At 46.6% G+C, this 27,186-nt stretch overlaps 1 protein-coding gene across 2 annotated transcripts; it reads right to left on the bottom strand.

The window, feature by feature from the left end:
* Nucleotides 1-1,032: 1,032 nt before the first annotated feature.
* Nucleotides 1,033-27,186, bottom strand: RNF141 (ring finger protein 141). 2 transcript variants are annotated; one of them, XM_078601345.1, is made up of 7 exons: nucleotides 27,068-27,186; nucleotides 13,760-13,942; nucleotides 12,841-12,949; nucleotides 8,120-8,326; nucleotides 7,372-7,475; nucleotides 6,567-6,674; nucleotides 1,033-1,925 (listed from the first exon to the last, which is right to left on the bottom strand). In XM_078601345.1, exons 2-7 carry the CDS (start codon nucleotides 13,891-13,893, stop codon nucleotides 1,775-1,777), a joined length of 813 nt encoding a protein of 270 aa, XP_078457471.1. In that variant the 5' UTR covers nucleotides 13,894-13,942; nucleotides 27,068-27,186; the 3' UTR covers nucleotides 1,033-1,774. The 2 variants fall into 2 exon arrangements, with proteins under 2 accessions (XP_078457471.1, XP_078457473.1); XM_078601347.1 differs by having other exon boundaries at nucleotides 1,635-1,925; nucleotides 8,252-8,326.

Below are 27,186 nucleotides of genomic sequence, written 5' to 3' on the forward strand. Positions count from 1 at the left end.
CTCCCCTCTGATTGCGCAACTCCTCAGTAACTGGATGGAGCGTGGGCAATAAGCGCGTGCCTGTTACTATCTCAGTATGTCACCAATGTAATGTTTGTAGACCCCTTTATTTCATGCCCTCGCCTTCCATACTCCAGGTAACTTATTTCACGTATGTGTATAAAGATATTTAGGCTCGCTGGTCTCGTCATGAAACTGCAATGAAAAAGCACCGGGGGAGGCAGCTATCACATCCGCCTCACAGAGGAGGACGAGTCTAACACGCCCCCCTCAGTGAGGCCACGCCCCCCTTAGTGTGTGAATCTGGCTCTGACACTAGCCAGTGCCTCCCCAGCCATTGACCTCACCGCACGTCACTGTGGTAATCATGTATGGTGGTGATGTGGATTCGCAGATAAAAGGAATTGAACTGCTCTTATCAACTAAAACAGGTAAAACTAAATCTGTACATCTTCTTGGTTCTTTCGGTAAAGTCACGTAGAAGGGAAGTAATACGTGACTTTACCGAAAGAACCAAGAAGATGAATCCCTGCAGTCACGAAAGCTTTAAATCGAAATTTAAATCTGTACAGTGTGACAGTAATAATATTCTGAAGCAATGCCTTAAATTAACACCAAAATAAAGCTACACAATTCCACACTTCCTGTTGTACTGGGTACATGTGAACTATACTGGCCAACACGAGACAAACAGTGCATGCAGTTCACACATCGACACACCAGCACGAGGATTTCTACATTGCCATCACAATGCCAGTGCTGTTGGAGAGCAAGTATAATACACAGCCCACCAAGGGGGCGACTGACCAGCACCATAGACGAGGACATCGGTGTCCCCGGTGATTATATTCATAACCACACAAGAACAGGACTCACTGCTCCTGTCTAGACACTGCCTGCTGTGAGTGTTATGTAAATGGGAATCGAATCCACGTCACTGGGATCGTATGGCAGTGAAGGAACTGCTACAGGGCTCTCACATACCCCAAAGCATGCACACATATTTTTAGTTTGTCGTTAAAGTTACTAAAATAAGCAATTTCGGAATTTATTTTCCCATTTTAAAAAACTCTAGGATTGTTCACCAACAACTGGTAAACCGGGAACCGTTTGAGAGCCGTTAACATTTGTGAAAGTCAGGAAGCGGTGATCGTATCCAGTGGAATGTTAATGAATGCACCGATTGGCACATGCGAACGTACAAACCACCTTGTGGAACAGGGAAAGGTGCAAGCTTGATCCCTCCAATGCTGGCAGAAGAGCCTACACTAGATGGAGCACGAGGGAGTACTTGGTCTACTCTCTCACGCTGACCAGATGTCTTTGAAAACGCGAAAGCACTCGCATATCGCCCCACAACAAGAGACCAGCCAATAAACTCAATGACTTGCCCATTTACACAGCTGAAGAGATTGTAAAGTCTATTGTACTAACCAATATACCAGGGCAGAAAACTTAATTTCTCATTTAATAGGTACATATTTTATCTGCTTGACACTTCTATGTATGTGGCAAACCACACGTATGCAATTATCAGAAAGTACACTGCAGTTCAGCAGGTGCATTTCTCATAAATATAAATCACAGCTCTTGTAAATATAGAGCCAGGGCTAGGGGTCTTGTGCCATGTCTATGCTAGGGTGCAACATCATACAAGCAGCACAGACCTCGCTCAAGGCTCCGTGCCACCAGTGCATGGTGAAGTGAGCAGGGAGCAAGGTGCAAGGTGGGGGCTGCTGGCTCTGTGAGGTGTTCCCCGGGTACCAGGGGCAGCTCAAGGCTGATGCGACGTCCCTGCCGCATCGGCCAGCGTGAGGATGTAGTTTGCAACATCCTCATCTGTAGGGGCGTCTGGCAGGAGCCACGACTCCTCTGGTCCCTCCACCTTGAGTCGACAGATTGGGCAGTTCCTGTTCTGCCCACTCCTGTGGATCCACAGAAAACCAAGCAGGGCAAGAAGTGTAGTGCTTGATACTTATACAGTATGTACACATCACCGTTTGTCTTGTGCTCCATGCTTTTCCTAAGACAGGCATGGGCTCTTTCTACCCACTTTGATTACATCTCACCATCTGCACTACTAAAATAAAATGTGAACTTATAGAGTATCAGAATAAAACTGCTTCTCAAAATGCTGTAAATAATTTAACTACGAATGCTTCCAAGTCCATGACTTCCTGTTGGACCTGAAAACTATGGAAGACACTCTTAAATTGACATATTGCAAGCATTTTAAATTGTGTACAATCTAAATCACGGTTCTCCCTCAATGTTTTTCAGAGCACGGTGTTACATGCTTTTGAGGGCACCTGCAGCGCGCTGTTCCATGTTGTTAGGGTCAAATCGTCACCAGTGAGCAGTGTAGCAACATCCATTATACTGTTGTAGTGTGGTGAAATATGTGGAGCACCCTGTTGGCCGAGGGCAACCGAGGACAAACGCGTGCGAGTGTGCAACATAACGTTGCACGGGCAAACCGCCACCTAAATTGGGAGAGAAGCAGGTGCAGACCGGGTCGGCCCGGGGTTGCACGCTGACACCGCAGGTGTTGCCAGGGAGAAGTGCGATAAGGGGTAATTGATTTCCTGACAGGCACCAGCCTGTCTGGCCCTAAAGAGACACAAGTGAGGAGCTGGACAATTGGGAGGGGGAAATAAGGACGTGTGTGAGAGCGGAGCAGGCGTTCGTGTTGCGGGGAGCAAGAGGGAGAAGACGTCTTGCCGCTGCCGGGAACGGACTTCAACCCTCACTAGTCGCCGGGCGGGTGATGGTTGCCCCCCCCCCCCGCCTCGGTCGGAAGAGCGAGTGGGTCTGAGGGATCGTCGGCTGCGGGAGCGCTGCTGTGTGAAAGCCTCTGTGTGAGCGCTGCTGTGTGCAAGCCTCTATGTGAGCACTGTTGTGTGCAAAGCCTTGAGTGCGGAACTGCCAAGAGCGAGGGCTGCTGTGTGCAGGTTAGCAAGGTGTAGCGTAGCTAAGAGAGGGAATTGGTTAACAGAAGTGACCGTAGCGACATTGATAGAGGTGCTTACATCTGGTGCAAGAATAGGCTAATAAAGTGTAAGCAGGTGACCTGTTACAACGTGTCAGTACGAGTGATTTTATAAGACACTACACTGTTGTTGTATGCTCCAAAGTCTGCCTTCAACCCCCACTGACCAATATGGTTAAGTACTGTATAGTCAAATAACTCTGACAGCCCACAAGGCAAATGTATATCCGTGTGGTTGGGTGAGGGTGAGTATGTTAGTGGGTGTAAAAAGATGTGTGTATGTGGAGCGTGGTAGTGTAGTGGTTAGCACGCTGCGCTATGAACCCATCGACCCGAGTTCAATTCCCGCTCATGGTCAACACCAGTGGCGATTATTTGAACTGGTCCTGGGCCTCCCCTAGGTCGACTCAGTCTCAAATGAGTACCTGTTGTGGTGTAAACATCGCCACTGGGGAGACAAAGGCGGCCGGGTGTGGTGCTGGCCACCCACCCCCGTATGTTCCGTTCCTGCCTTCATAGGTGCTCGCTAACAGGACTTGCCCCTTAAGTCTGTTAGAGGCTATACGGGGGATCTTTGTATGTACACAGCGGGTGTGTAATTTGTGCTGGTGTTAGCTTATTGAAGATGGACATCACTGGAGGAATGCAGGTAAGGTTGATGAATCAAGGTGCCTTCCATGACCTGTCCCATCCTGTTGAGTGCTATCCCCATGAGTGACTTTAATGCCCGAGTGGGTCATGCAACTGGGGCTGACATCGTCCCCCGTCCTCCTGATGCCGAGGGGAAATGGGTGAGGTTCAGGACTGTGACTCATGCAGCTGAAATGACTGCATTAGGTAAGCAGTCCAGACCCCCCAGAAACCCTGGCTGATGGAGAAAGTGTTCCGGCTAGACTCCCACCGTCTACAACATTCCATGTCGGAGAATTAAGAAAGAAAGGCACTTTCAGCGCTACATCAATTTCCAACATCAAGGAAGAGAATGTGGTCCAATCTTCGACCCTCAGGAAGAGGTCTGCAGGCTTGCTGAGCATTTTGTGAGGTCTTGGAAGAGGGGAAACCCCTTAGCTCAGATAACACCATGGAGTAAATTTCAGTTAACCGTGCTGGGGCTGCGATGCCTTAAATTTTCGTATTTTGTATTTGATGGTTGATGGTGAGGGAATTCACACCAGATCCATTCCTAAGAAGCTCTGGAACAGGCTTCTGAGCCGAGATATTCCTCAACGTAAATAGACCCAAATCTGGCGGGCCCCTTAAATCGGCCAAAGATCGCTACAACTGAAGCTCATCCAATTTAAATTCATGCACAGCACCTATTTAACCAATGAGAAGAGAGCTAAATTTACAGATGTCTTACTGGATTGCCCTTCGGGCACGGTCCAGATGCACCTCCACGCCTTCTGGTCATGCCCAGATAAAAATACCTTTTACTTGAATATTATGGACTCTCTTTAATAATATCTGAGGCACAAAACTCAGCCCCTCAACTGAAACAACTCTGTGGGGGTTGAAACCAGACACTGCATCAAATCACCAGCAAAATCTACTGTAAACCTTTAACATCATGGTCAGGAAGATCATTCTAGAAAAATGTAAGGACCATGAACCCCCCCCCCCCCTCATGGAAACGGTGACAAAGTACCCTCCTCGCCCTCGCGGGAATAGGCTAGATGGTCCCCATTCCGACAGAGCCTGATGTGAGGCACGCACGCTGGGAGGTCGGGGAGAGGGGATGGGTGTAAGGGGTGGTGCCTCCCCTCCTCCAGGGATGGACAGGAGTGAAATACTGCTCTGCGGGACTTTGACTGGTGATAAGTTCACCGAGTGCATGCAAGTTACTCCTCCCCCCTTCCTGTTGAGGAACAGCGCAGGGCGACCCAGAGCCTGAGATGAGGTGAAGCACTGGGGAGAGACAACCTTTCAAGATAACTACTGAGGGAGGGTGGCATTTGCATGCAGGCTGCCCTATCTGACATCATTACCATCGTCAGGTCTACAGGGTGAGTTCTGCAGGATTAGGATGCTTTGGTGGTCTCCAATTTTAAGGGTGACCACACATTGATTGCACCAACTACCAGGGCATCTCTCTCCTCAGTGTACCAAGGAAGGTCCTGGCAAGGATTATTCAACATAGCCTTGCACAGACACCATATTCTCTATACGTCTGCTACAGCAGAAGTGTGGGACATTTCAAAAGGGACCTACATCTCTGCTTTATTGACCTGGTCAATGGCTTATGATACCATCAACAGTTCAGGGCTCTTGGTTATTCTTCATGCCTTCGGGGTTCTTAACCCTCTGCTCACAATCATTAAGCACCTTGATGGTGGGCAGGCCCAGGAAAAGTTGTGTGGCCCAGAGTTGGTGCCATTTCCTGGTCACCTTGGGGTGTAACAGGCAAGTCCTCTAGTCCCTACACTATTTAACATCTTTAACCACGTAATTCGATGGATTTATCGGTGAAATTTCCATTTGGTATCAATACAATGGGAGTGACTAATCCCATATCTGCATGTGTCATCAATATGCTAAATTCCTCTGTTGATATGTAAAATCCTTTGTCAAGGCACTCTCCTCCTCCCACCCAGCTTAAAATATGCTGCCAAGCTTAGCAGTGTTCATTAGGACGCTGTCTTTCCGACAGCTCTGTTTCTTCACATGAGGACGGCTGATTGTGTTGTGGCCGAAACGTCGTGAGAATTTTATTTTATTATGTTTTATTATTTCCCTTCTACGTGACTTTACCGAAAGAACCAAGAATATGGAGGAGGTTCGTGACGGACGCTACTGGGCAGTTCGGGGCGCCGCCTTTCAGCAACAATGGAGAGCAGAGGAGTGATGCTCACAACAATGAGCAGAGTGCCGGGTGTCTAAAACACAAGTTGGCACATTGGGGAGCACAGTGGGTACATCTGCCAGTCATCTCAGTCAGTCAAACCACAGTACCTGGGTCTGTTCCATGACCTGCCAGCAAGCCTTCAACACTTCACGTGGCCTCAAAGTACACCTGGCCTGGCACAGACGCCACAATGACGTCATCGCCACTTAGTGGCGAACGGCGGCTGTTATGTAATGTATGTGTAGTGACATAGAATCGGTCACTTAGCAGCATAGCGCTTGTTGCTGGCAGGGAAGGGGATCTGCAGTTACAGCAGCCCTGACTGACAGCAGGTCACGTGATAGACCAGAGAGAGGGATGTAGGGGAAACATTACGGAAGAGGCACATCCAGAACCTGCTAGTAGGTTCCAGAAGGGGGGCGTGGCCAGGGCGGAGCCAGGCCACGCTGAGGGGACCTCGGGGCTGTCGTTTGGAGTGGGATCCCGTCGTGCTGCTGGAATCTTCGTCGCCGTCACCGTTTTCACCATCTCGGCATCGCCAGTCAGGCAGTCTGCCAGCTGTCCTGACTGGGAACCGTAGTTACTAAGTGTGAACTGTTAAGGCTGTTAATAAACAAGAGTGCCTCCTACTCTTAGTGTCTCTGAGTAAGTCACTACATATGTACAAAGTGAGTGTATGTTTTTCTTCAGTGGGTGAGCGAGGGTGTGTGAAGTTGTATGTTCACACAGCGGTACCAGCGGTCAATGCAGCTGTGGCAGAAACTGTGTGTGCAGGGCAGGATGACATCTGAGCGTCCGTCCATGCAGATGCAGCATTCCTCTTCATCCGTAAGCTGTTTGATCCTGATTGACGGTGCGAAGAGAGCTCATATTCAAAATAGAAAATAAACTGTATATCGCATCATAATAATGCTAAGAGACAATATTGTATTCTTTGGGTCTTTCGATAAAGTCACGTAGATAGAACAATTATAAAAAAGTGAATATTTTTATTATTTTGTATTAACTTTATTTTCCTTTTTTTATTTTTTATTTTATTGTTCTATCTACGTAACTTTACCGGAAGACCCAAAGAAAATGAATTCCTGCAGTCACGAAATTTTTAAGTCAAGATTTGAGACAATATTGTGTTTAATATTACGATTATTATGCTTATTACCGAGAAAAATCTTACAGAGCCTCAAGACTTTTTTTAGGAGGGTTTTGACAATTTTTCTCAGTAGGGAGCGATGTTGCTGCTGTATGATCCCAATTGAGCAATGTTTTTGCAATACCGCTTAAATTGTACGATTTTTAGCTATGGGAAAAAACTAGAGAACCCTGAGGTAACTCATGCAGAACAGCGGGAGAACGTACAAACTCCCCCCAGAAAAGTGTCCCGAGTCGGGAATCAAACCCAGGCTCTTCCTGCTGTGAGGCATAAGTGTTACCGCTGCGGCATCCTGTCGCCAATATAGGTCTACAATGTCAGCGGTTTGCTTTGTTGGAATGCGTCTTTCTTCAAAGTGTACACCGATTCAGCATGAGCAGTAGGGCGAACCTTCCCATCCACAGAGAGGCGTGGCAGGCTCCCCCATCTTCCATCTCACAGTCCGCGATGCTCCCAGCCTCCTCCGCTTTTGATACATCTTCTGCATCCTCCGTCTAGTGTTACACAGGATAACAGAAAATGGGGCAAACATTATTGTAGGTTGTAAATCCAGAAATTTGGAGCTCATATCACAAGTTGGAAATTATAACAATCATAATTTAAGTCTTGACTGCTCAACCCCGGTTAAACAGGTCAACCATATTAAACACAAAATGTAACTATTTTTATTTTACCAGGTAAGGCCCACTTGGGCGATATAGCTCTTTTTCAGAAGTGATCTGGCCACAAATTCTAGCTCAATGAAGTGGCTTATCACGTCGAAATTATAGGAACCAAATACTCTAAACGCATGCCTCTAAATGTGTAGGAAAAAACCGGAGGACCCCGAGAAAAATCCACGTGACCACGGGGAGAGAGACATGTAAACTCCAAATATAAAGGTATCAGGGTCAGGATTGAGCCCACGACCTTCTGTATATCAGGCGAGGGAGTTAACATCTCGCCACCATGGTGCCCCCCCCTCTGATGACTGCCTCTCTACCAAATAAATATTCCCACATTTTATGTACATTGGCTCAAGATGTCGTAAGGTTTAGATGCTAAATACATCTATATTGTATTGTATGATAACCTTCTCTCCAGCCAGGGATAAATGACACCCGATTCCCAGCCGCCGAAGAACTTAATGACGTTGTACCATGGGTTTCACTGCGTCTGCGATGCCCTGTTCCGGCGCGAGGTCACTTGTCGGATGGGGCAACCGTAGGGGAACCGGTTCTGCTGTGGCAGCAGCATCCATAGCAGCAGCACAGTGAGCCTGGCCCATCACCTCGTGGTAGAGCAGGGTGAACTGATGCAGGTTCATGATGCGCGACGCCTCGATGAGCCCCGTCGAGCGCGTCACCTGCACAAAGGAGCTCTCTGTCTCAGAGCAAAGAACAACCGAAAACTACAAGCGCACGACCGTAACTGAAAAGAAAGAACTAAATACATTTTCCACTCGGATACGAAAATCGTAAGACCAGACTTGGGTTCCTAGCATCAGAGTTGGATTTAAGAATTTTTACATCCAAGTCGATGCCAGAGGCGTAGCTAGGATATTTTGCGCCCAGGGACGAACTATAAAATTGGCGCCCCCCCCCCCCCCCCCCCGGTTTAATCACATTTTCCTATTACATCGAAAAAGGAATAACAATTTTAATTTTAATGAAACATTGTATTTAAAGAAGCAAATTTATAGAAATTATATTACATGGCTCACTCAGTCACTGTCGTAGACTGGTTGACATAGTCTACAAAAGATTAATTTTTCTTGATTTCACTGTCGCAAACTGGTCAATCACGTAATCAAAATCTGTTTTTTCCAATGTTTCTCTTTCAACGCTAAGAAGAGCAAGATCGCTGAGACAATCTTGTCCCATTGAAGCACGCAAATACAATAAAATAAGTTTCAATTTGCTGAACGACCGCTCACAGCTTGCAATTGAAACTGCTATTGTTAATAAAATTTGCAGTGAAATTCGCAAATTTGGAAATGTCGTCTCCATAAAACACAATAAAACTAAGAAGATCCAAAGAAGTTTCTGGTAGAACTTCATTCCGGTTACTGAGCAGCATTTTGCAATCTCCAATTTCTGTGAAAAGTTCGTGGCCATTGATGTCGGTGTCATAGAAATTTCCAAAATCTGCAATTTCGGCGAATTGCATCGACATCTGTGTCGGATAGAAGAGTTTTGACGTCCAGCAGAAATCCATATTTTGTGTTCAGGTCTTTTAGTCGTAAAGACCGTGTTGACATCTCCTGTTGAAGTCGATAAAGTCGCTCTTCATAACGAGCACAATTTCTTCTTCTGCTGAAAGTCCTGCATCTCTTGCCAGTTTTCATGGCATCTTCTTCTGTCCACATCTATCCCCCAGGCTGTGCATCTTGTTTTGGCGTTTTCTACAGCAACTTGGCTCAAATCATCACGAAGCTTGACAAATTCATGCTCCAAAGATTCAAGATCAGTTGCTGCTTCCTTGAAGTTCATAGTAGGATCCTGTTGTATCTATGCCCCGTTTTCCAAAAATTCCTGTAAGCGCTTCTGAACACGATACATTTTTCCAAGAATGACATTCTAGAAATGTAATAAAACTATGAAGTTAAAATTTAATACGCATGCCTGTAACTGTTTTGCATCGCTTCTGGTTTCAGGCGTCTAGTTACGTCCTCCGATAATTTGTCTAGCAGCCCTACTAGTTCATCCAGTCCTTCATAGATAGCTTTAACAGCTTCGGATCGTGCACTCCAGCATGTTTCAGACTCCCGCTTTACTGTGATGGGCACAGCTTTTTTTAACTCTTCCCAACGAATTGTTGAACGAGAGAAAAACAAATATATACTTTCAACTGTTCCAAAAAATGTGACGAAATGTGGATCCTGTTTAGCTGAGTGTACTCCTGCTAAGTTTAAGCTGTGGTTGTCACAGTTGACAAACAATGCTCTGTGATTTTTGTCACATATTCGTTGTTGAAGGCCGGATATATGCCCAGTCATCACAGCAGCATTGTCATTACATTGTGCCCGACAGTCGGCTAGAGGTATGTTGTCAGATTTCAGTCTTTCGACGATGACTCTTTCTAGGCTTGCTGCATCTTTTGCATGTATATCGATATAACCTAAAAAAAATTATTTGATAGTTACTTTTTTAGTTTGAAAATCCACATCCACAAATCTTATGACCTGAGAAAGCTGTTCCCGATGTCCTAGATCAGGAGTTGAGTCAAGTAAGATACCGTAGTACTTGTTTTTCCTGATATCACTCAACAATTGGTTCTTTACAGTCGACGCAAGTATGTGGATAAATTCATTCTGGATTTCCGGTGACAAATAAGAAACTGATCCCGGATTTTCTCCTGCGTGCTGTACGTGTTTTGCTAACAATGGGTCATACTGCGCAACGAGTTTGATCAGCGCGATAATTTTTCCAACATTTTTATCCTCATCCGCATTCAAATTTTCCTCATGGCCACGTAGTGCCTAATTTTGTGAAACCAGAAACTTAATACAGGTGAGTATTCTTTGCAATATATCTCGCCAACGTTGTTTTTCCAAATGAATCTGAGCTTGAACCACTGCGTCAATTCCAGTACCATCAATTATCCTTCGTTCGGCTTCCTTCCATGCAGTAAAAGCTGTGCGGTGGCTAGGATTGTTTTCATGAAAATTTAGTTTTTCTGGCTTTCTCCACTTGTTGAAACCGTTTGTTAACTCAAATGAAGCTCGTGAGTTTGAACTCGATGATGTAAATAATAGACAACAAAAACAGTAAGCAGCTTTATTGATTGGTGAATATAATAGCCACGAACGATTCACTTCCTCTCCGTTCGCTAGTCGGCGTTTAAACCATGATGATGTAATTGAACGTGCGTGGGCTGCTGCGGCTGCTGCAGCCGCCTGGAGCGTGGTGTCACTAATAAGAACTAAAAATAGGCCGTCGTAGTTTCTGCCACCAAAAAACAGGCCAGTGACTAAGGCTGAAAGACTGCGCCTGTCTGTTGTTTGGGACGTTCTTCCATGTAAGTTCTTAATAGGCGCGCGTACCAAAATGTAATTACGTGAAATGTAGGCTGTGTGTAGCGGCATATATAAACTTTTAGGTTGAGGTGTAGATTTGTGCAGTAGTTTCAGGCTGCCGCGCCCGCCGCAATAAGTTATAATGTAACGTTGTAAGCCTCATTTTGGCGCCCCTTTACCTTGGTGCCCGGGGACATATGTACCCCCCTGCCCCCCCCTAGCTACGCCTCTGGTCGATGCTCCCCAGCAGCGGTCGTGTCAGCCATGACTGCTTCCTACATGCCACTCGACATGTGAAGACGAGCAGCATCTGAGGCACAGAAGAGTGCAAGTTCATGCTTATTTTGATGTTAGTTGCTTCCAAAATGGTTTCGACTGGTTCCTACCGGATTGTTATACACGTGTTGATTCCTTCGATGTTTAAAAATGTTCAGACATACCAGTCATGAAGTGGCCCACTGTGGTGGGGGAGGGGTCATGATAATTGCCTCACCCATATAGACGGTGGTTCAGATAGAGACAACATTCTCAGAGGAGGATATATCGCCGCAGCCGAGACCTCTCATTTGAACAGGGCAGAAAGCATAAGTGATAACGTTTTGTCGTAACATTATACTGTAATCATGTATATAATACAGATGCTTAGACATATATATGTAACGTTATTTTTCTATTCAAAGCAGACATGGTTATTTACATCAGTGTTAATAGCCTAGATCAATGTAAATATTTACACTGAGAGTGAAAGTGTTAGTATTCATTTTCATCAGCCCCATTCTGCAGCTGTGACGACAATCGTCTGATCCGTAACGAGATTAAACTAGCAGACTAATGATGGCGCTGCCACTACCAAGGCATTATTTGTGATTGTGTGGAAGTTGAACACATGGGAACGAGCGTAATGGTTAGCGCATTGCACTACTTCCCGCTCAGAGCCAACACCAGTGACGATTATCTGAACCAGTCCTGGGCCTCCCCACTGGGGAAACAAAGGCGGCCGGGCATGGTGCTAGCCACCCACCGCTTCATGTGCCACAGCGCCGGCCTTCATAGGTGCTACTCACTAACAGCACTTGCCCCAACAGTCTGTTAAGGATATACAGGAGATATTTGTCTTTGTTGAACATGAGATCAAGTAAGGGTCAGGGTGTTGTCTACAGCGTGAGACACAAATGTGGACTCTTTGACACGCAAGTAACAGCACCGCGGTGCTAACAGCGACACACACGCACACACACACCTGTATTTCGCGGAAATGTTGTTAAGACGTGTTTTGCTGTATGTCGCTTTGGTGCTAAGTAAATACTGCACTGAAAGCAGCCATCTCTTTTTGTGTCCAATCTGTCGCCGATACAAAAAAATGAGGTGCTCTGCATCACCGCTGTCTCCCAGCGAATTAAATTTTCCTCATACGTGACAGTATCCAGATATCATGTATCATGGCAGTGACATGGCTCCAGCAGTAGCCACTCTGGCCACTTGTTACAGAGGCTCGTAGTTAAAAACGGGCAGGCTGCCCTGGTTATTACTGCGGGTATTTAAACCGTAACATACACGACAGTAGTTCAATGTCCATCGAAACAAATAGGCTATCGTATGTCGGTGTCACGGTCCAATTTTGCCAAATGTGAAAAGTTACCCGCAAATGACTCAATTAGGATCACACAGTGATATCACACAGACTGTGAAACTAAAGTGTAACATCGCCTTTATTATAGCCTCGTGCTATAAAAATGGTGCAAACACCAAAACGCACTAAATTATTATTAATACTTTGCCTCACACACACGTGTACGCACACATACATGTACGCACACACACGTACGCACACATACATGCACAAATATGATGGCAACCCTCACCTTGGTGCACAGTACACGCACTGTGATTTTCCAAAGTGGTGTGGCATCAGAGCCAGGCTGCACCTCAAACAGCAGGTGCTTGTCTTGGCCCCCTGTTAACCTGCGTGCACTGCACAAACCAATATCCCCCATATAGCCTTAACACACTTTTGGAGCAAGTGCAGCACTGCACACACAAACACACATGGAAATACGAACATGCATGCGCAAGCCTAGATGAGCATAACGAGTCTTAAGAGAACCTTACAGCATATTAAATCTTTAAAATCCCAATAAAATGTAGAAATTAATGTACCAATTGCATCCTTCTTTATAATACAGTACAATATTACTTAATACTGGGCATCTTGATGCCCATCAAATACAAAATGTAGAGCTACCAGCCATATCTATACTTGGGTTTCCAGGATTGTTGTAGCGTAACACACAGTAAACAAAGACAAAAATCCTCAGTATAGCCTCAATGGGCTGTTGGGGCAAGTGCTGTTCGCGAGCACCTATGAAAGCCGGCATTGCACACGAGAGGGTGAGCGGCCAGGACCATGCCTGGCTGTCTTTGTCCCCTAGTGGCGATGTTTTACATACCGCAGCAAGCACTCATTTGAGGCCGAGTCGACCGAGGGGAGGCCCAGGACCGGTTCAGATATTCGTCACCAATGTTCGCCGTGACCAGGAATTGAACTCGAGTCGCCGGGTTTGTAGCACTGCGCACTAACCACTATGCTCCCGCTCCCCACAGTAAACAAACAGGCATGAAAATAAATATCATGTGTATCCTTATAGAACCTCAGAGAAATGCTATGAGCTAGCACCTATAAAGGACACCACAGGACACAGCGGCTTATGTGGCCAGTAGGGCACCCAGCCATCTGTGTCTCCATACACACCCACACATTACTGTCACTCATTATCCACGCACGTATCATTGATGTCACCGATGCGGCCGAGGAAGTCTTCATAGGGGAGGCTGGCGATCTCACGCAGCAGCCATGCCTGCTTGAGCATCTTCTCGGACAGCCTGGCAGCCCCGCCCTGAGACACTTGCTGCCCCATGGACCCCGTCTGCTTTTCCTGCAATGGAGGCTTCACATGGCTGCCTCACCTACACATAGCAGCAGCAGGGCACAATGTCAATCCATATGAAGCACAGCACTACCCATTATACACTCATAATAAAGGGTTTTTTGGGTTAGATCGTGCAAGTATAAATGTGTAATTAACCCGCCACCACCCGACACAGCCAATTACTAAGGTTTGTCACGTAAACAAAACGTACTAATTAGTTACTCGTTCAGCCCACCGGCGTGTTGGAGAGTAAATCCACATGTACAATTTAAGAACTGTGACGTTTCGCTGGTAATTACATCCAGCATCATCGGGAAATTTTGCCAGAATTGTGCACTTCTTAATTTGTATGGGTTATAAACTAAAAACCATAAATCGATGTCTTGGTTATAAATCCAGCTGCTGGCTAAAGAGGATGAGTGAATCCCACTTGTGCCCTTGGGGAACGCTTGTAGTGGACAAGAGTCCAAGATGCGTTCTGCTGATTGCTGCGCCACAGTCGCACGTGGGTGATACTTTTATTTTCCACTTGTGAAAAAGGTGATTTTACCTGCGATGGCCAATTTGGATACGATGTAAGGCAGTACACTGCTCGCAGGGCAACGAGCTGATACCCTCAATGAAGCCCTCATATATTGCTCATACAAAAGAAATAACGCTGTCGGGAATGTATCGCCATATATGTAATGGTATGACCCCTTTTAGTGCCGATTCAATGAGTGCTCTTTTCTCCAGGAACACTGTGAGACCTGTGAAAACGCAGTGCAAAACACTTGATGGGGAAAAATACTATATTCTCCAAAATATAAGTTTGGAGTATTTCTTGTCACGTAGTATGTGGCATGAAACCTGGTACCTCGACATGCAAGCTACAATTGCAATCTCTATGCCCTCAGTCTACCGAATAGACTTTAACCCATGCTTGAAGACAATGGTTTGCCAGTACTGTACACAAGCTCATAATAATGTATATGTGGAGACAAGAGAAGGGAATTCTTCCTATATTGTATATGCTTTTACTGGGGCTGTAACAGTTTTGAGAGTGCAGCGTTGTACACCACGAGTAACACTGTGGTCCGTACCAGCTAAGGTCACAATTCTCACCATCTGTATTGCGTTCCTGTACATTTACTCACATCGTATATAACTGTACGCTGACTTTGTTACTCCAGGACCCAAAAGTCGGGGGTACATCTGTAGTGACTGGGAATGTCACTGTGTGGTGCCGGGCCTGCGAGGCCACGGCGGGATGTATACTGTTGTATGTACAACACGGACACGGGGTGTAGTACCAGCCCTAGTGGGGGCTTTGGCGAGTGCTGGTTAAGCGCGGTGGCACCACGCACAGTGTGCGGCGCGGGCTCCCGTTGAGAGAGTGCGCTAACTTCACGGTGGCAGCATCTCTCTTGCTACAAAGACTAAAAACATCTTAAACATTTACAACACAGGATAACTACTACCGTTCACCACTGCTACATTAATGCAAGACAATGAAACTGATATGTAGGCTTTCACGACCAATATTATGCATTCAAAAAACATTATTTGGGTTATATCTCGTAAATATAAATGCGTCATAAACCCACCTCCACCTAACACAGCCAATTAATAAGGTTTGTCACGTCAACAAAACATGGGAATTAGTTACTTCATATTTCACCAACCACCACTGGTGTGCTGGACAGCAAAACCACAAAATTTACAATTTGATTTAAACGAAGTTTCGTTGGTGATTACAGCATCATCATGCGATTGTCAGAATTGTGAATAAAGTCTTCCTGTTTCCGGTATCGAGGAAGGCGATGTCATCACTGCGCCTAACACGTTAGAGGGGCCCAGTGGGTTAATGTATTCTTACACATTATATTACTCTGATAAACAGTTCATCCATTTTGCCTGTCTGACTTTCTGTCTGTCTGCGAACGCCTATCCGTGCAACACTTTTAACTGACAAACTGTTGGTTCTACGTTTAAACAAAGTACACAGATACAACCCACTATGCCCCCAGACAAAAACGTGCTATTTGTTTTTCTCCTTGGTCCAATGTAACTAATAAAATCACACTTCATAACAAATTACGCTGATCATAATGATAACTTTGAGCGCATGCCAAAGTACGCAACTGCGCATACGTAGAAACGCCAACTCGCGGTTGTCCCGAGCAACGCAAACGAGCTTGCTGAGCAGCGGGAGCGAGGGTCTCCTTCGTGGCAAAAATGCCAAAAAAATATCAAGCCACTCCAAGAGAAAAACAAACACAAAGCGAGTGGCGCTGTGGCACGTAAAACAAACAGTTGAGGAGCAGCGGCTTTCTCAACAGGTAACAAACAACGAAGGCACCTCAGCAGCACAGCCTGAGGAAACTGAAGAGCAGTGTGCATGGAGACAAGCCAGATACTGCAAAGTCACTGCAGCAGCCCAAGCTGAGGATAATCCTGAACAGCGTGCATGGAGACAAGCTACAGACTGTACAGTTACTTCTGCATATGCAGACACCGAGGTAAATCCTGAACAGCGTGCATGAAGACAATCTACAGACTGTACAGTTACTTCTGCAGATACACACACGGAGGTAAATCCTAAACATCATGCATGGAGACAAGCTAGAGACTGCACAACCACTTCTGCAGCACGGGCTGAGGAAACACGAGAACGGCGGGCAACTTGAAAAGCCAGGGACCGCACAGCCGCTGCAGAGGTACGGGCTAAGGAAACTACTGAAAAACGTGCATCTCGACAAGCTAAGGACCGCACAGTCACTGCAGCAGCACGGGCTGAGGAACCACAACATTCAAATAAGTATAACCCGTAAAAACAAAGTTTTTGACTATAAATCCTTTATATGCGTGGCAGCGAACTTAATATAAAGGATTTAAAAATATATTCGCCTGTGGAGGACGCGGGGATCGATCCCGCGACCTTTGGCATGGGAAGCGAGGGCGCTACCAACTGCGCTACTCCGCCACGGCCTGTGGAGGGGTTACGCTCTGGGCTCTTATACTGTGAATGAGTTCTATTTGAATATATGTAAAATACATTTTTTTTTTGCCTAAAAAGTGTAAAATTTTGGGAATTTTTTTTCACGAACATTAATTGTCTCGCACAACGAGTCTGTGTGGAAAATGTCAGCTCGATTGGATCATGGGAAGTGGGTTAAAAAACGACCGAAAGATTTGCACGGTCGTAAGCAAGCACGCAAGCAAGCAAGCAAGCACGCAAGCAAGCAAGCAAGCGAACTTAATATAAAGGATTTAAAAATGGAACGCCAGAGGCAAGTCCATCATGCTGCATAAAGAAGAAATAACCCGGACTGGAACACAGCAGCTTTAAATTACCAACCTGAGATTGATCATCAGTCCATGGTGATATTAGGCTCTATGTCAATTACTTGCAAAGAATGTGGTGCTAAAAAGTGGAAAGGAGAATCCAAGGGAATGTGCAGCAGTGATGGAAAAGTCAAACTTAGCTACGTGCAGACCCCCCCGAGCCACTGAAATCCTTGATATCTGGCCATACCCCTGAGTTTTAACACTTTCTGATCAACATCAGGAAGTACATTTTTTACTTTCAAATGACTTATTTTGGTCCAACAAAGGAGATAGTGGAGCCAGGATGAATGCCCACCTTCAAAATTCAAGTCTTTCATCGAATTGGATCCATTCAACCACTGCCTGGCAAAAAGCACAAGTTTATTCAGATATACTTCATGGGAGATGAAGGTCAGCAAGGCAACCAGCGATGCAGCAATGTTTCTAGTGCCAGACTAAAATTGTTCTCTCCCTCCAACGGATGTTCAACCAACACAAATTAATGATCATACGTTTTAAACATGTAGCACAACAAGTCACCTCCAATGAAAATTATCAGCAGTGCATCCAAGGTCCCAAGGGGGGAGCACGCATGCAGGTGCAATGCCCCAACTTGTGGCGAGGTTGCTGTTTTTATGGTGGTTGAAGGACATGGTAAGCGAGACATTGTGCTTCGATACCAAAGAAATACCATCAAACTAGTTCCTGAGACAAACAAAGCATATGATGCCCTACAATACCCCATAATACTGTGGCAAGGGCAAGATGGTTACCACTTCCAGATGCCTCAAATTATCAAAGCAACGGGCCAAAATCATCCTCACAAAACCGTCTCCTCTAAGGACTTCTATTCCTTCATGATCATGGACAAAGAAGGAGGAAACCACATATTAAGGTGCGCCAAACTCTTTCACCAGTATGTTGTGGATGAGTATGACAAAATTGAGAGTGAGCGCCTTCTTTACATTCAACTCAATAAAAAACGTCTGCGTGTAGAACAGTATGTTCATCTCAGGGACGCTATCAATGCTGACGGGGATGTAAACGCTCTGAATGTGCAGAGATTCGTTATTTTATCCTCATCCTTCACAGGTGGACCAAGATACATGCATGAGAGGACTCAAGATGCAATGACCTATATCAGGAAATATGGCAGGCCTGATCTCTTTATCATCTTCACTTGCAATCCAAAATGGAAGGAGATCCAGGTTGAGCTTTATCAAAACCAAAAGCCAACAGAGAGACATGACATCATTGCAAGGGTGTTTAAACTCAAAGTTGATCAACTCATGAGGCTTATTATGACAAAGGAAGGCGGCGTCATTGGGAAGACAATATGTAACTTGCACACCATTGAGTGGCAAAAACGTGGTCTTCCTCATGCCCACATATTGGTATGGTTAAGGGAAAAATTTATTCAAGTGACATTAACACATTTATCAGTACTGAGCTACCCGACCCCAAAAAAGACCCTGCCCTATTTGATGTGGTCTGCAAGCAAATGGTCCATGGCCCATGTGGGGTGCTCAATCCAAATGCACCATGTATGCAAGACCGCAAGTGCACCAAAAAGTATCCAACAAACTTCTTGAAAGAAACTCAGGCAGGGCAAGATGGCTATCCTCTCTATCGTTGCATAAAAACTGAAGATGGTGGATTTGAAACAACGCTCAGACCAGGCACTAACTCTGCCCTCTCTTATGCAAGATATTTGAGGCCCACGTTAATGTGGTATACTGCATTTCTGTGAAAGCCATCAAATGTTTGCAAATACACCAACAAAGGATCTTACATGGCTGTTTGCCTCACAAAAAGAGGGGGAAAGTGTGGATGAAGTTAAACTTTTTGTCAAAAGAAGTTACATCAGCAGCAATGAGGCCATTTGGAGAATTATTGGCTTCCCCATCCATGAGCATTCCCCCACAATGGTCCATTTGGCAGTTCACCTTGAAAATGATCAATGCATCTACTTCACCAAAAGAAATTTCCAAGAACAGGCCCTGGCTCCACAAGATACAACCTCTATGGCGTTTTTTTGTGCCAAAGTGATCAATTTTCTGCCAACCTGTTCTATCATAAAGTTCCCTCCTACTATACCTGGTCTGCTAAAAAAAATGGAAGTGCCGTGCTGGTGACGGTGAATCTTATGCCTTAGGAAGAGTCTACACAGTTCATCCCAACAATCAGGAGTGCTATTTTCTGTGAATGCTTCTCCATGTTGTCAAAGGGACAAAATATTTCTAAGACCTAAGAACAGTGGAAGGAGTCATCTGTCAAACATACAGGGAAGGTTGCAATCTTCATGGAATTCTTGAAGATGATCAGCATCTTGATAAAGCTATGACAGAAGCTTCTGTTACTAAGTCCCCTTCTCAACTGAGATTGCTCTTTTGCATAATTCTTTAAGTTTGCAGCCCTTCTAACCCCATGGGACTTTGGGAAAAATACAAGGAAGGCAGGAGTGAGGACATCCTCCGCAGAGCTCAACGAGAAAATCCCAACCTCGAGGTGAACTTTTCTGATGCCATCTTTAACCAGGCCCTAATCCTCCTTGATGACAAACTTTATTCCATTGGTGGAAAAGACCTCAAGTCTATTGGACTACCAACACCCTCCAGGGACAACCAGCATGCTCTTGCCCAAGAGATCATACGTGAAATGTCCTATGATGGTTTAGAGATTTTCAACTTTATTGAGGAAAATGAACCAAAGCTGGTGGATGCAGAAAGAAGCCTACATAAAAAAATCTTGGAAGACATTGAGTCTAAAAATGGAGGTATATTGTTCCTTGATGCACCTGGTGGTACTGGGAAGACCTTTGTCCTCAACCTGCTCCTGACTAAGTTTCACCAGAGGGAGACAATTGCTCTGGCTGTGGCATCATCAGGGATTGCGGCAACTCTGCTCCCTGGAGGAAGAACTGCCCATTCCACATTCAAGTTTCTATTGGATCCATCCCGACAAGAATCCCCTGTTTGCAATATTTTGCACAAGTCCTGGTTAATAGTGAATTCATAGTGTGTGATGAATGCACCATGCTCCACAAAGGAGCATTTGAGGCTGACAACACAACTTTGCAGGACCTTTGGCACAATTCCAGGATTATGTGTAGTGTAACTTTTATCAAGGCTGGTGACTTCTGACAGACCTTACCTGTAGTACTTCGAGGAAATAAAGCTGATGAGTTAAATACCTGCATCAATCATCATTCCTCTGGAGACACGTGATGAAATTGAAGCTAACTACAAACATGCGCGTAAATCTCCATAGAGACCAAGAGGCAGGAAACTTTTCTGAATCTCTTCTTGATATTGAAAATTGCAGTATTCTTGCTGACGACACAAATGGACTTATCACCATGTCTAAAGGCATCCTTACCACTTAAGAAGAGGAAATGGAGGAAAAAGTGTACCCAAACATGCAAAAACATTTTCAAGATGTTATCTGGCTACGGGAGAAGGCTATTTTAGCTCCAAAAAATTATGCTGTTGACAGAATCGTCATCATTTCAGCTGACAAGGGCAATGCCATGGTCGTCATGGACAAAACCCTGTAGCTACACAAAAATAAAAAAAGATCCCACCAATAGCCTCGTTACTAAAACGAACAGTATCATTACTGATTCAGCTTCATTAATTGAACAGACCAAACGGCTTTCCTTAAAACCTTCTGCTGCTAGACCACCCAGATTATATGGCTTACCAAAAATCCACAAAGAAGGTACACCCCTCCGTTACATCGTCTCCACCATTGGCTCACCCACCTACAAACTGGCCCGATATCTCTCTGAGACCTTGCAGCCATTCACTGGTAAGACCACCTCTTCTGTACTGAACTCAGTTCACCTGGTATCATCAATTAAAGACATCGCACAGCCCCCAGGTGATGTTTTCGTTAATTGCGATGTAGTTTCTTTGTTCACCAAAGTTCCTGTGCCCGATACCATTGCAATCATTGAAAATTTGGTCCAACAAGGATTGAATGCTGATGGCGAGACACTGCCTCACAATACATACTTCACCTGGAATGGATCATTCTACGAACAAACTGAAGGTACCCCAATGGGTTCTCCCTTATCTCCGGTTGTAGCCAACATTTTCATGGAAAAATTTGAGACGGATGCCATCCAGGCATCCACTCTACACCTGTCTTTGTGGAAGAGGTACGTGGATGACACGTTTGTCATCTGGCCACATGGTCGACCGGCTCTGAACCAATTCCTCAACAACATCAATTCCATACACCCAGCCACAAAATTCACAATGAAGGTAAAAAAGGATGGAAAACTACCTTTCTTGGATGTCTTAATCAAAAAGAGACCAGATGGCTCAATGAGCCATTGTCTACAGGAAAATAACCCATACTGATGCCTACCTAAAACCTGAATCCCACCATCATCTATCCCAGAAGAATTCCCGAATCAAAACGCTACACCCATAGAGCCCAATGTATTTCCGACCATGAACACCTAACCAGTGAACTCATACGCGTACACCAAGCTCTCAAGGCGAATGGATATTCTGACTACACAGTCCGTAAAGCCATCACCGCAACCGTGAGGAAGGAACCATCTGAAGATCCAATCAAAACCATCACCTTGCCATACATAGCAGGGGTAACCAAAAAGATTTCCAAAATCATGAACAAACACAAGATCCAGGTCCAAAGTAACACAGTACAAAAAAATTGTGATCTGATCCCATCTGTGAAGGACAAGATTCCTGACATACAATATCCCGGTGTCTACCAACTAAGCTGTATCTGGGGCAGCAGTTACATTGGGGAAACTAAGCGACATGTCTCAGACCGTGTTCGTGAACATAAGGCAGATTTGAAACACGGTAGGACCAATAGTTCTGCCATAGCTGATCATTATTTTATTGCAGCTGGCTTACACAAAATATATTTCTCTAAAACGATGGTACTTTGCAAGCCTACTAGCTATCAACAAAGATTCGTTCATGAAGCCATCCACATATATAGACACAGACACAATTTCAACCGAGAAGACGGTTATAAACCCAGCAATCATTGGAAAGAGGTCTTCAACCACTTTCGGTCATGAGTTGATATGTAATTTCTTGTCAACCTTCGTCAGCAGTGTGGATGTGTGGAGCGAGGTGCAATACCCACCATCTCTACACCCTCTCTCTCCCCCTAGATCTGCTCCCTTCTCTCTCCCCCTTTGTCTTCTCCTGCATTTCCTGCCCCGCCCATGCTGCTAACACACTTGGACTGCACAGCTCGACGCTCAGGGCTGGCTCCACGGCTCTTGTGCCCCGCCCACTCACAGCTTTGGCTCGTCCATTCATGCTGCCCCGCAGCACTTGGCCCCGCAGCACTTGGCCCCACTCCTTCTGACACTTGGGCTATGCCCATTTCAAGCCTTTATAAACAGTTGCAGTTGGGGGCTTGCCCCCCTTTTCTCTCTGCCTGATGACGACCGCTTGTGTTGCGATCGAAACGTCATGAGTTTTTGGTTTTTTATTATTATTTTTGTTTTCTATCTATGTGACTTTACCGAAAGAACCAAAGCATATGAATTCCTGCAGTCACAAAAATTTTAAATAAAAATTTAGGGAGCTACTACTGTAGAGTCGGTAGATACTACTATAGCCTACGTGTTAAACAGATCCAACTATAGTCAGTAGATACCACTACAGTCAGTAGATACTATTATGTTCAGTAGATACTATGTCAGTAGATAATATTACAGTCAAAAGCACAACTGTAGTGTCAGTAGATACTACTGTAGGGTCAGTGGATACTACTGTAGTGACTTAAATGGTGTCATTATGATGTTAGTGTGGTGACTGAGTTGAGTCACTTTGGTGGATGGCACCACCTGCTGTGTGCAAGCTCCGGATTGCCATGGAAACGGACCCTGGGGGATGTTTCTGGTGAGGGTTGGAGGTGAGCAGGTGCGAACGTGCTGCCCGGTGTGAACCGGAGAGGGCACTTGACCGGCACGGGGTAGCAAGGGGACCCGAAGGGGGACCCCGAGGGGTATGTGATACAAGCCGGGAGCCTTCTGGCAAGATCGAGAAGAGGGCAGGGCTGAGGGCAGGGCAAGGCCACACTGAACGGGATAAAGGGGAAGCCCTGACAGTGATCGGGGCTCGTCTGTGAAATCAACCCTGGGTGCTAAGTATTCGCTCGGCATCGTGGGTCAGGCAGCATGTAGGCTGACGGACCCTTTCGTGTAGTTAACGCGCTGTCCACATAGATAACGGTCTAGCTAACACATAGCAGTAGAACCAGTGTACGTTATAGTTCCCCTGTTGGGATGTTGAAATAAACGTATTGCCTCCAACTCCAGTGTGTGCCTCCGTGAAGAACACTACACTGATGAAGTGTGGTAAAATACGTGGTGCGCACTGATGCCCTAGGGCAGGAGTCGGCAACCTACGGCTCCGGAGCCGCATGCGGCTCTTTACGGGCTGCTTCTTGACGATATGTACGTATGTACAGTATGTACTCAGATGCATTGCGGCTCTTGAAATACTGAATTTTGTACCGAATTGGAAAGAAATGGCTCTTCTTGTTATTTTGGTTGCCGACCCCTGCCCTAGGGAAACCGAGGGCAGGCAGGTGCGCGTGTGCAACGTAAGGTTCCACGTGCAAACCGCCACCTCTTTAAGGGGAAATTCAGTTGTGGACGGGGTCGGTCCGGGGTCGTACGCTGGCACCAGAGGTATCGCCTTGGAGATGTGCGATAAGGAGTGATTGATGGCCTGACAGGCGCTAGCCTGTCGGGCCCTAAAGAAACACAAGGGAGGAGCTGGATAATTGGGAGGATATAAGGGGGTGTGTGAGAGCGAAGCGGGAGTTCTGGTTCTGGGACCAAGGTGAAGACATCTCGCCGCTGGCGCTCAAGCCAGGGATGGACCTCAACCCTCACGAGTCAACAGTCGGGTGATGGTTGATCCCACCGCCCAGATCGGACGAGTGAGCGGGTCTGAGGGAATGTAGGCGAGGGCAGCGGCGCAGAGGGAGAGCAGCTGTGTGCAAACTATGTGCGAGCGAAGCTTCTGTGTGAGTGAAGCCTCTGTGTGAGCGCTGCTGTGTGCAAGCTCTGTGTGAGCACGACTGTGTGCACGCTCTGTGTGAGCTGCTGTGTGCGGAGCTGTGAGTGCGGAGCTGTGAGTGCGGAGCTGTGAGTGCGGAGCTGTTGAGAGGAACAGCTGCCGCAGGCAGGTCAGTGAGGTATAAAGTAGATAGGGGAAGTTGGTTAACAAAATTACGGTATAGACAGAGATAGGATCGCCTACAACTGGTGCGAAAGAGTAATAAAGTGTAAGCAGGTGACTTGGAACAACGTATCCGACTGAGTGATTCTACACGACACTACTATAGAATCACTAGATATGACTGACACTATTGTATGTAGGGTGTGTCGGTATATATGACGATAAAATTAAATTGGCTGGGGGGAGGGGGGGTAAAAATATTTTTTGAGGGTGGGGGGTCGACAATTTTTGGAAACCTTTTAGATCAACTATTTACCCTCCACTTTCTATTAATTTTTGATTAAGGACGTCTGCAAGCCTCTTATAAGTTTGTTGATGGACAAATGGACAGACAAATGGAACGCCGGGCTGTCACAATAGATTAGTATTTGTGTATGTATATGTTATGTATTTTAAGAGAAGACAAGTTTTGAAATATATTTTTCCCCCGGGCACAGCCGGGTACTTCCTGCCAGTATGACATAAAAATACCTGCAATGAACTGTGTGTTGTGTGTAGGAACTGCAGCGTGCGTGTTGATGTGGTTTTGTGTTGTGTGCAGGGCACAAAACAAAGTTGATTGAGGTTTTTGGGTTAGATCACATATTTACGCGATCTAACTAAAAAAAACCTCTATTATGGATATTGGTCGCGAAAGCCTACGTGTTAAAGCTATAAATGTACATACAGATTACTCAGTTGGGACTTCATACAGCAACGACATCGCTCCCTTCTGCGAATACTTAACAGAGCCCCACTGTACCAGCGCTGTACTCTCACTGTACCAGCGCTGTACTCTCACTGTACCAGCGCTGTTCTCTCACAGCACCAGGGCTGTTCTCTCACAGCACCAGCGCTGTTCTCTCACTGTACCAGCGCTGTTCTCTCACTGCACCAGCGCTGTTCTCTCACTGCACCAGCGCTGTTCTCTCACTGCACCAGCGCTGTTCTCTCACAGCACCAGCGCTGTTCTCTCACAGCACCAGCGCTGTTCTCTCACAGCACCAGCGCTGTTCTCTCACAGCACCAGCGCTGTTCTCTCACAGCACCAGTGCTGTACTCTCACTGTACCAGCGCTGTTCTCTCACAGCACCAGCGCTGTTCTCTCACTGTACCAGCGCTGTTCTCTCACAGCACCAGCGCTGTTCTCTCACTGTACCAGCGCTGTTCTCTCACAGCACCAGCGCTGTTCTCTCACTGTACCAGCGCTGTTCTCTCACTGTACCAGCGCTGTTCTCTCACTGTACCAGGGCTGTTCTCTCACAGCACCAGCGCTGTTCTCTCACAGCACCAGCGCTGTTCTCTCACTGTACCAGCGCTGTTCTCTCACTGTACCAGCGCTGTTCTCTCACTGCACCAGCGCTGTACTCTCACAGCACCAGCGCTGTACTCTCACTGTACCAGCGCTGTTCTCTCACTGTACCAGCGCTGTTCTCTCACAGCACCAGCGCTGTACTCTCACAGCACCAGCGCTGTTCTCTCACTGTACCAGCGCTGTTCTCTCACAGCACCAGCGCTGTACTCTCACTGTACCAGCGCTGTTCTCTCACTGTACCAGCGCTGTACTCTCACAGCACCAGCGCTGTACTCTCACTGTACCAGCGCTGTTCTCTCACAGCACCAGCGCTGTTCTCTCACTGTACCAGCGCTGTACTCACTGTACCAGCGCTGTTCTCTCACAGCACCAGCGCTGTTCTCTCACAGCACCAGCGCTGTACTCTCACTGTACCAGCGCTGTTCTCTCACAGCACCAGCGCTGTACTCTCACTGTACCAGCGCTGTTCTCTCACTGTACCAGCACTGTTCTCTCACAGCACCAGCGCTGTTCTCTCACAGCACCAGCGCTGTACTCTCACAGCACCAGCGCTGTACTCTCACAGCACCAGCGCTGTTCTCTCACAGCACCAGCGCTGTTCTCTCACAGCACCAGCGCTGTTCTCTCACAGCACCAGCGCTGTACTCTCACAGCACCAGCGCTGTTCTCTCACAGCACCAGCGCTGTACTCTCACTGTACCAGCGCTGTTCTCTCACAGCACCAGCACTGTTCTCTCACAGCACCAGCGCTGTACTCTCACTGTACCAGCGCTGTTCTCTCACAGCACCAGCGCTGTTCTCTCACAGCACCAGCGCTGTACTCTCACTGTACCAGCGCTGTTCTCTCACAGCACCAGCACTGTTCTCTCACAGCACCAGCGCTGTACTCTCACTGTACCAGCGCTGTTCTCTCACTGTACCAGCGCTGTTCTCTCACAGCACCAGCGCTGTTCTCTCACAGCACCAGCGCTGTACTCTCACAGCACCAGCGCTGTACTCTCACTGCACCAGCGCTGTTCTCTCACAGCACCAGCGCTGTTCTCTCACAGCACCAGCGCTGTTCTCTCACAGCACCAGCGCTGTTCTCTCACAGCACCAGCGCTGTTCTCTCACAACACCAGTGCTGTACTCTCACTGTACCAGCGCTGTTCTCTCACTGTACCAGCGCTGTACTCTCACTGTACCAGCGCTGTTCTGTCACAACACCAGCGCTGTTCTCTCACAACACCAGTGCTGTACTCTCACTGTACCAGCGCTGTTCTCTCACTGTACCAGCGCCGTTCTCTCACAGCACCAGCGCTGTACTCGCCTGGGGATGACATCGGTGTCGATGGAGCGGAACCCTCCCCGCACTCTCCCCGCCTTGAGTCTCGCGGAGCCGTGGGCCGCAAAGCAGTGACGTCAGGTAACCAGCGGCATGGGCAATGA

Source organism: Lampetra planeri, chromosome 16 (assembly GCF_965212315.1).
Source record: "Lampetra planeri chromosome 16, kcLamPlan1.2.h2, whole genome shotgun sequence".
Classification (NCBI taxonomy): domain Eukaryota; kingdom Metazoa; phylum Chordata; class Hyperoartia; order Petromyzontiformes; family Petromyzontidae; genus Lampetra; species Lampetra planeri.

What these genes read in the sequence shown, in the direction of transcription:
- RNF141 (XM_078601345.1), bottom strand. Translation starts at nt 13,893, where the DNA reads ATGGGGCAGCAAGTGTCTCAGGGCGGGGCTGCCAGGCTGTCCGAGAAG. An exon ending in ATCGGTGACATCAATGATAC is followed by an intron (nt 12,950 to 13,759) that starts GTGCGTGGATAA and finishes TGGTTTGTGCAG; the next exon opens with TGCACGCAGGTTAACAGGGG. An exon ending in CACAGCTGCATTGACCGCTG is followed by an intron (nt 1,926 to 6,566) that starts GTACCGCTGTGT and finishes GTGGATCCACAG; the next exon opens with GAGTGGGCAGAACAGGAACT.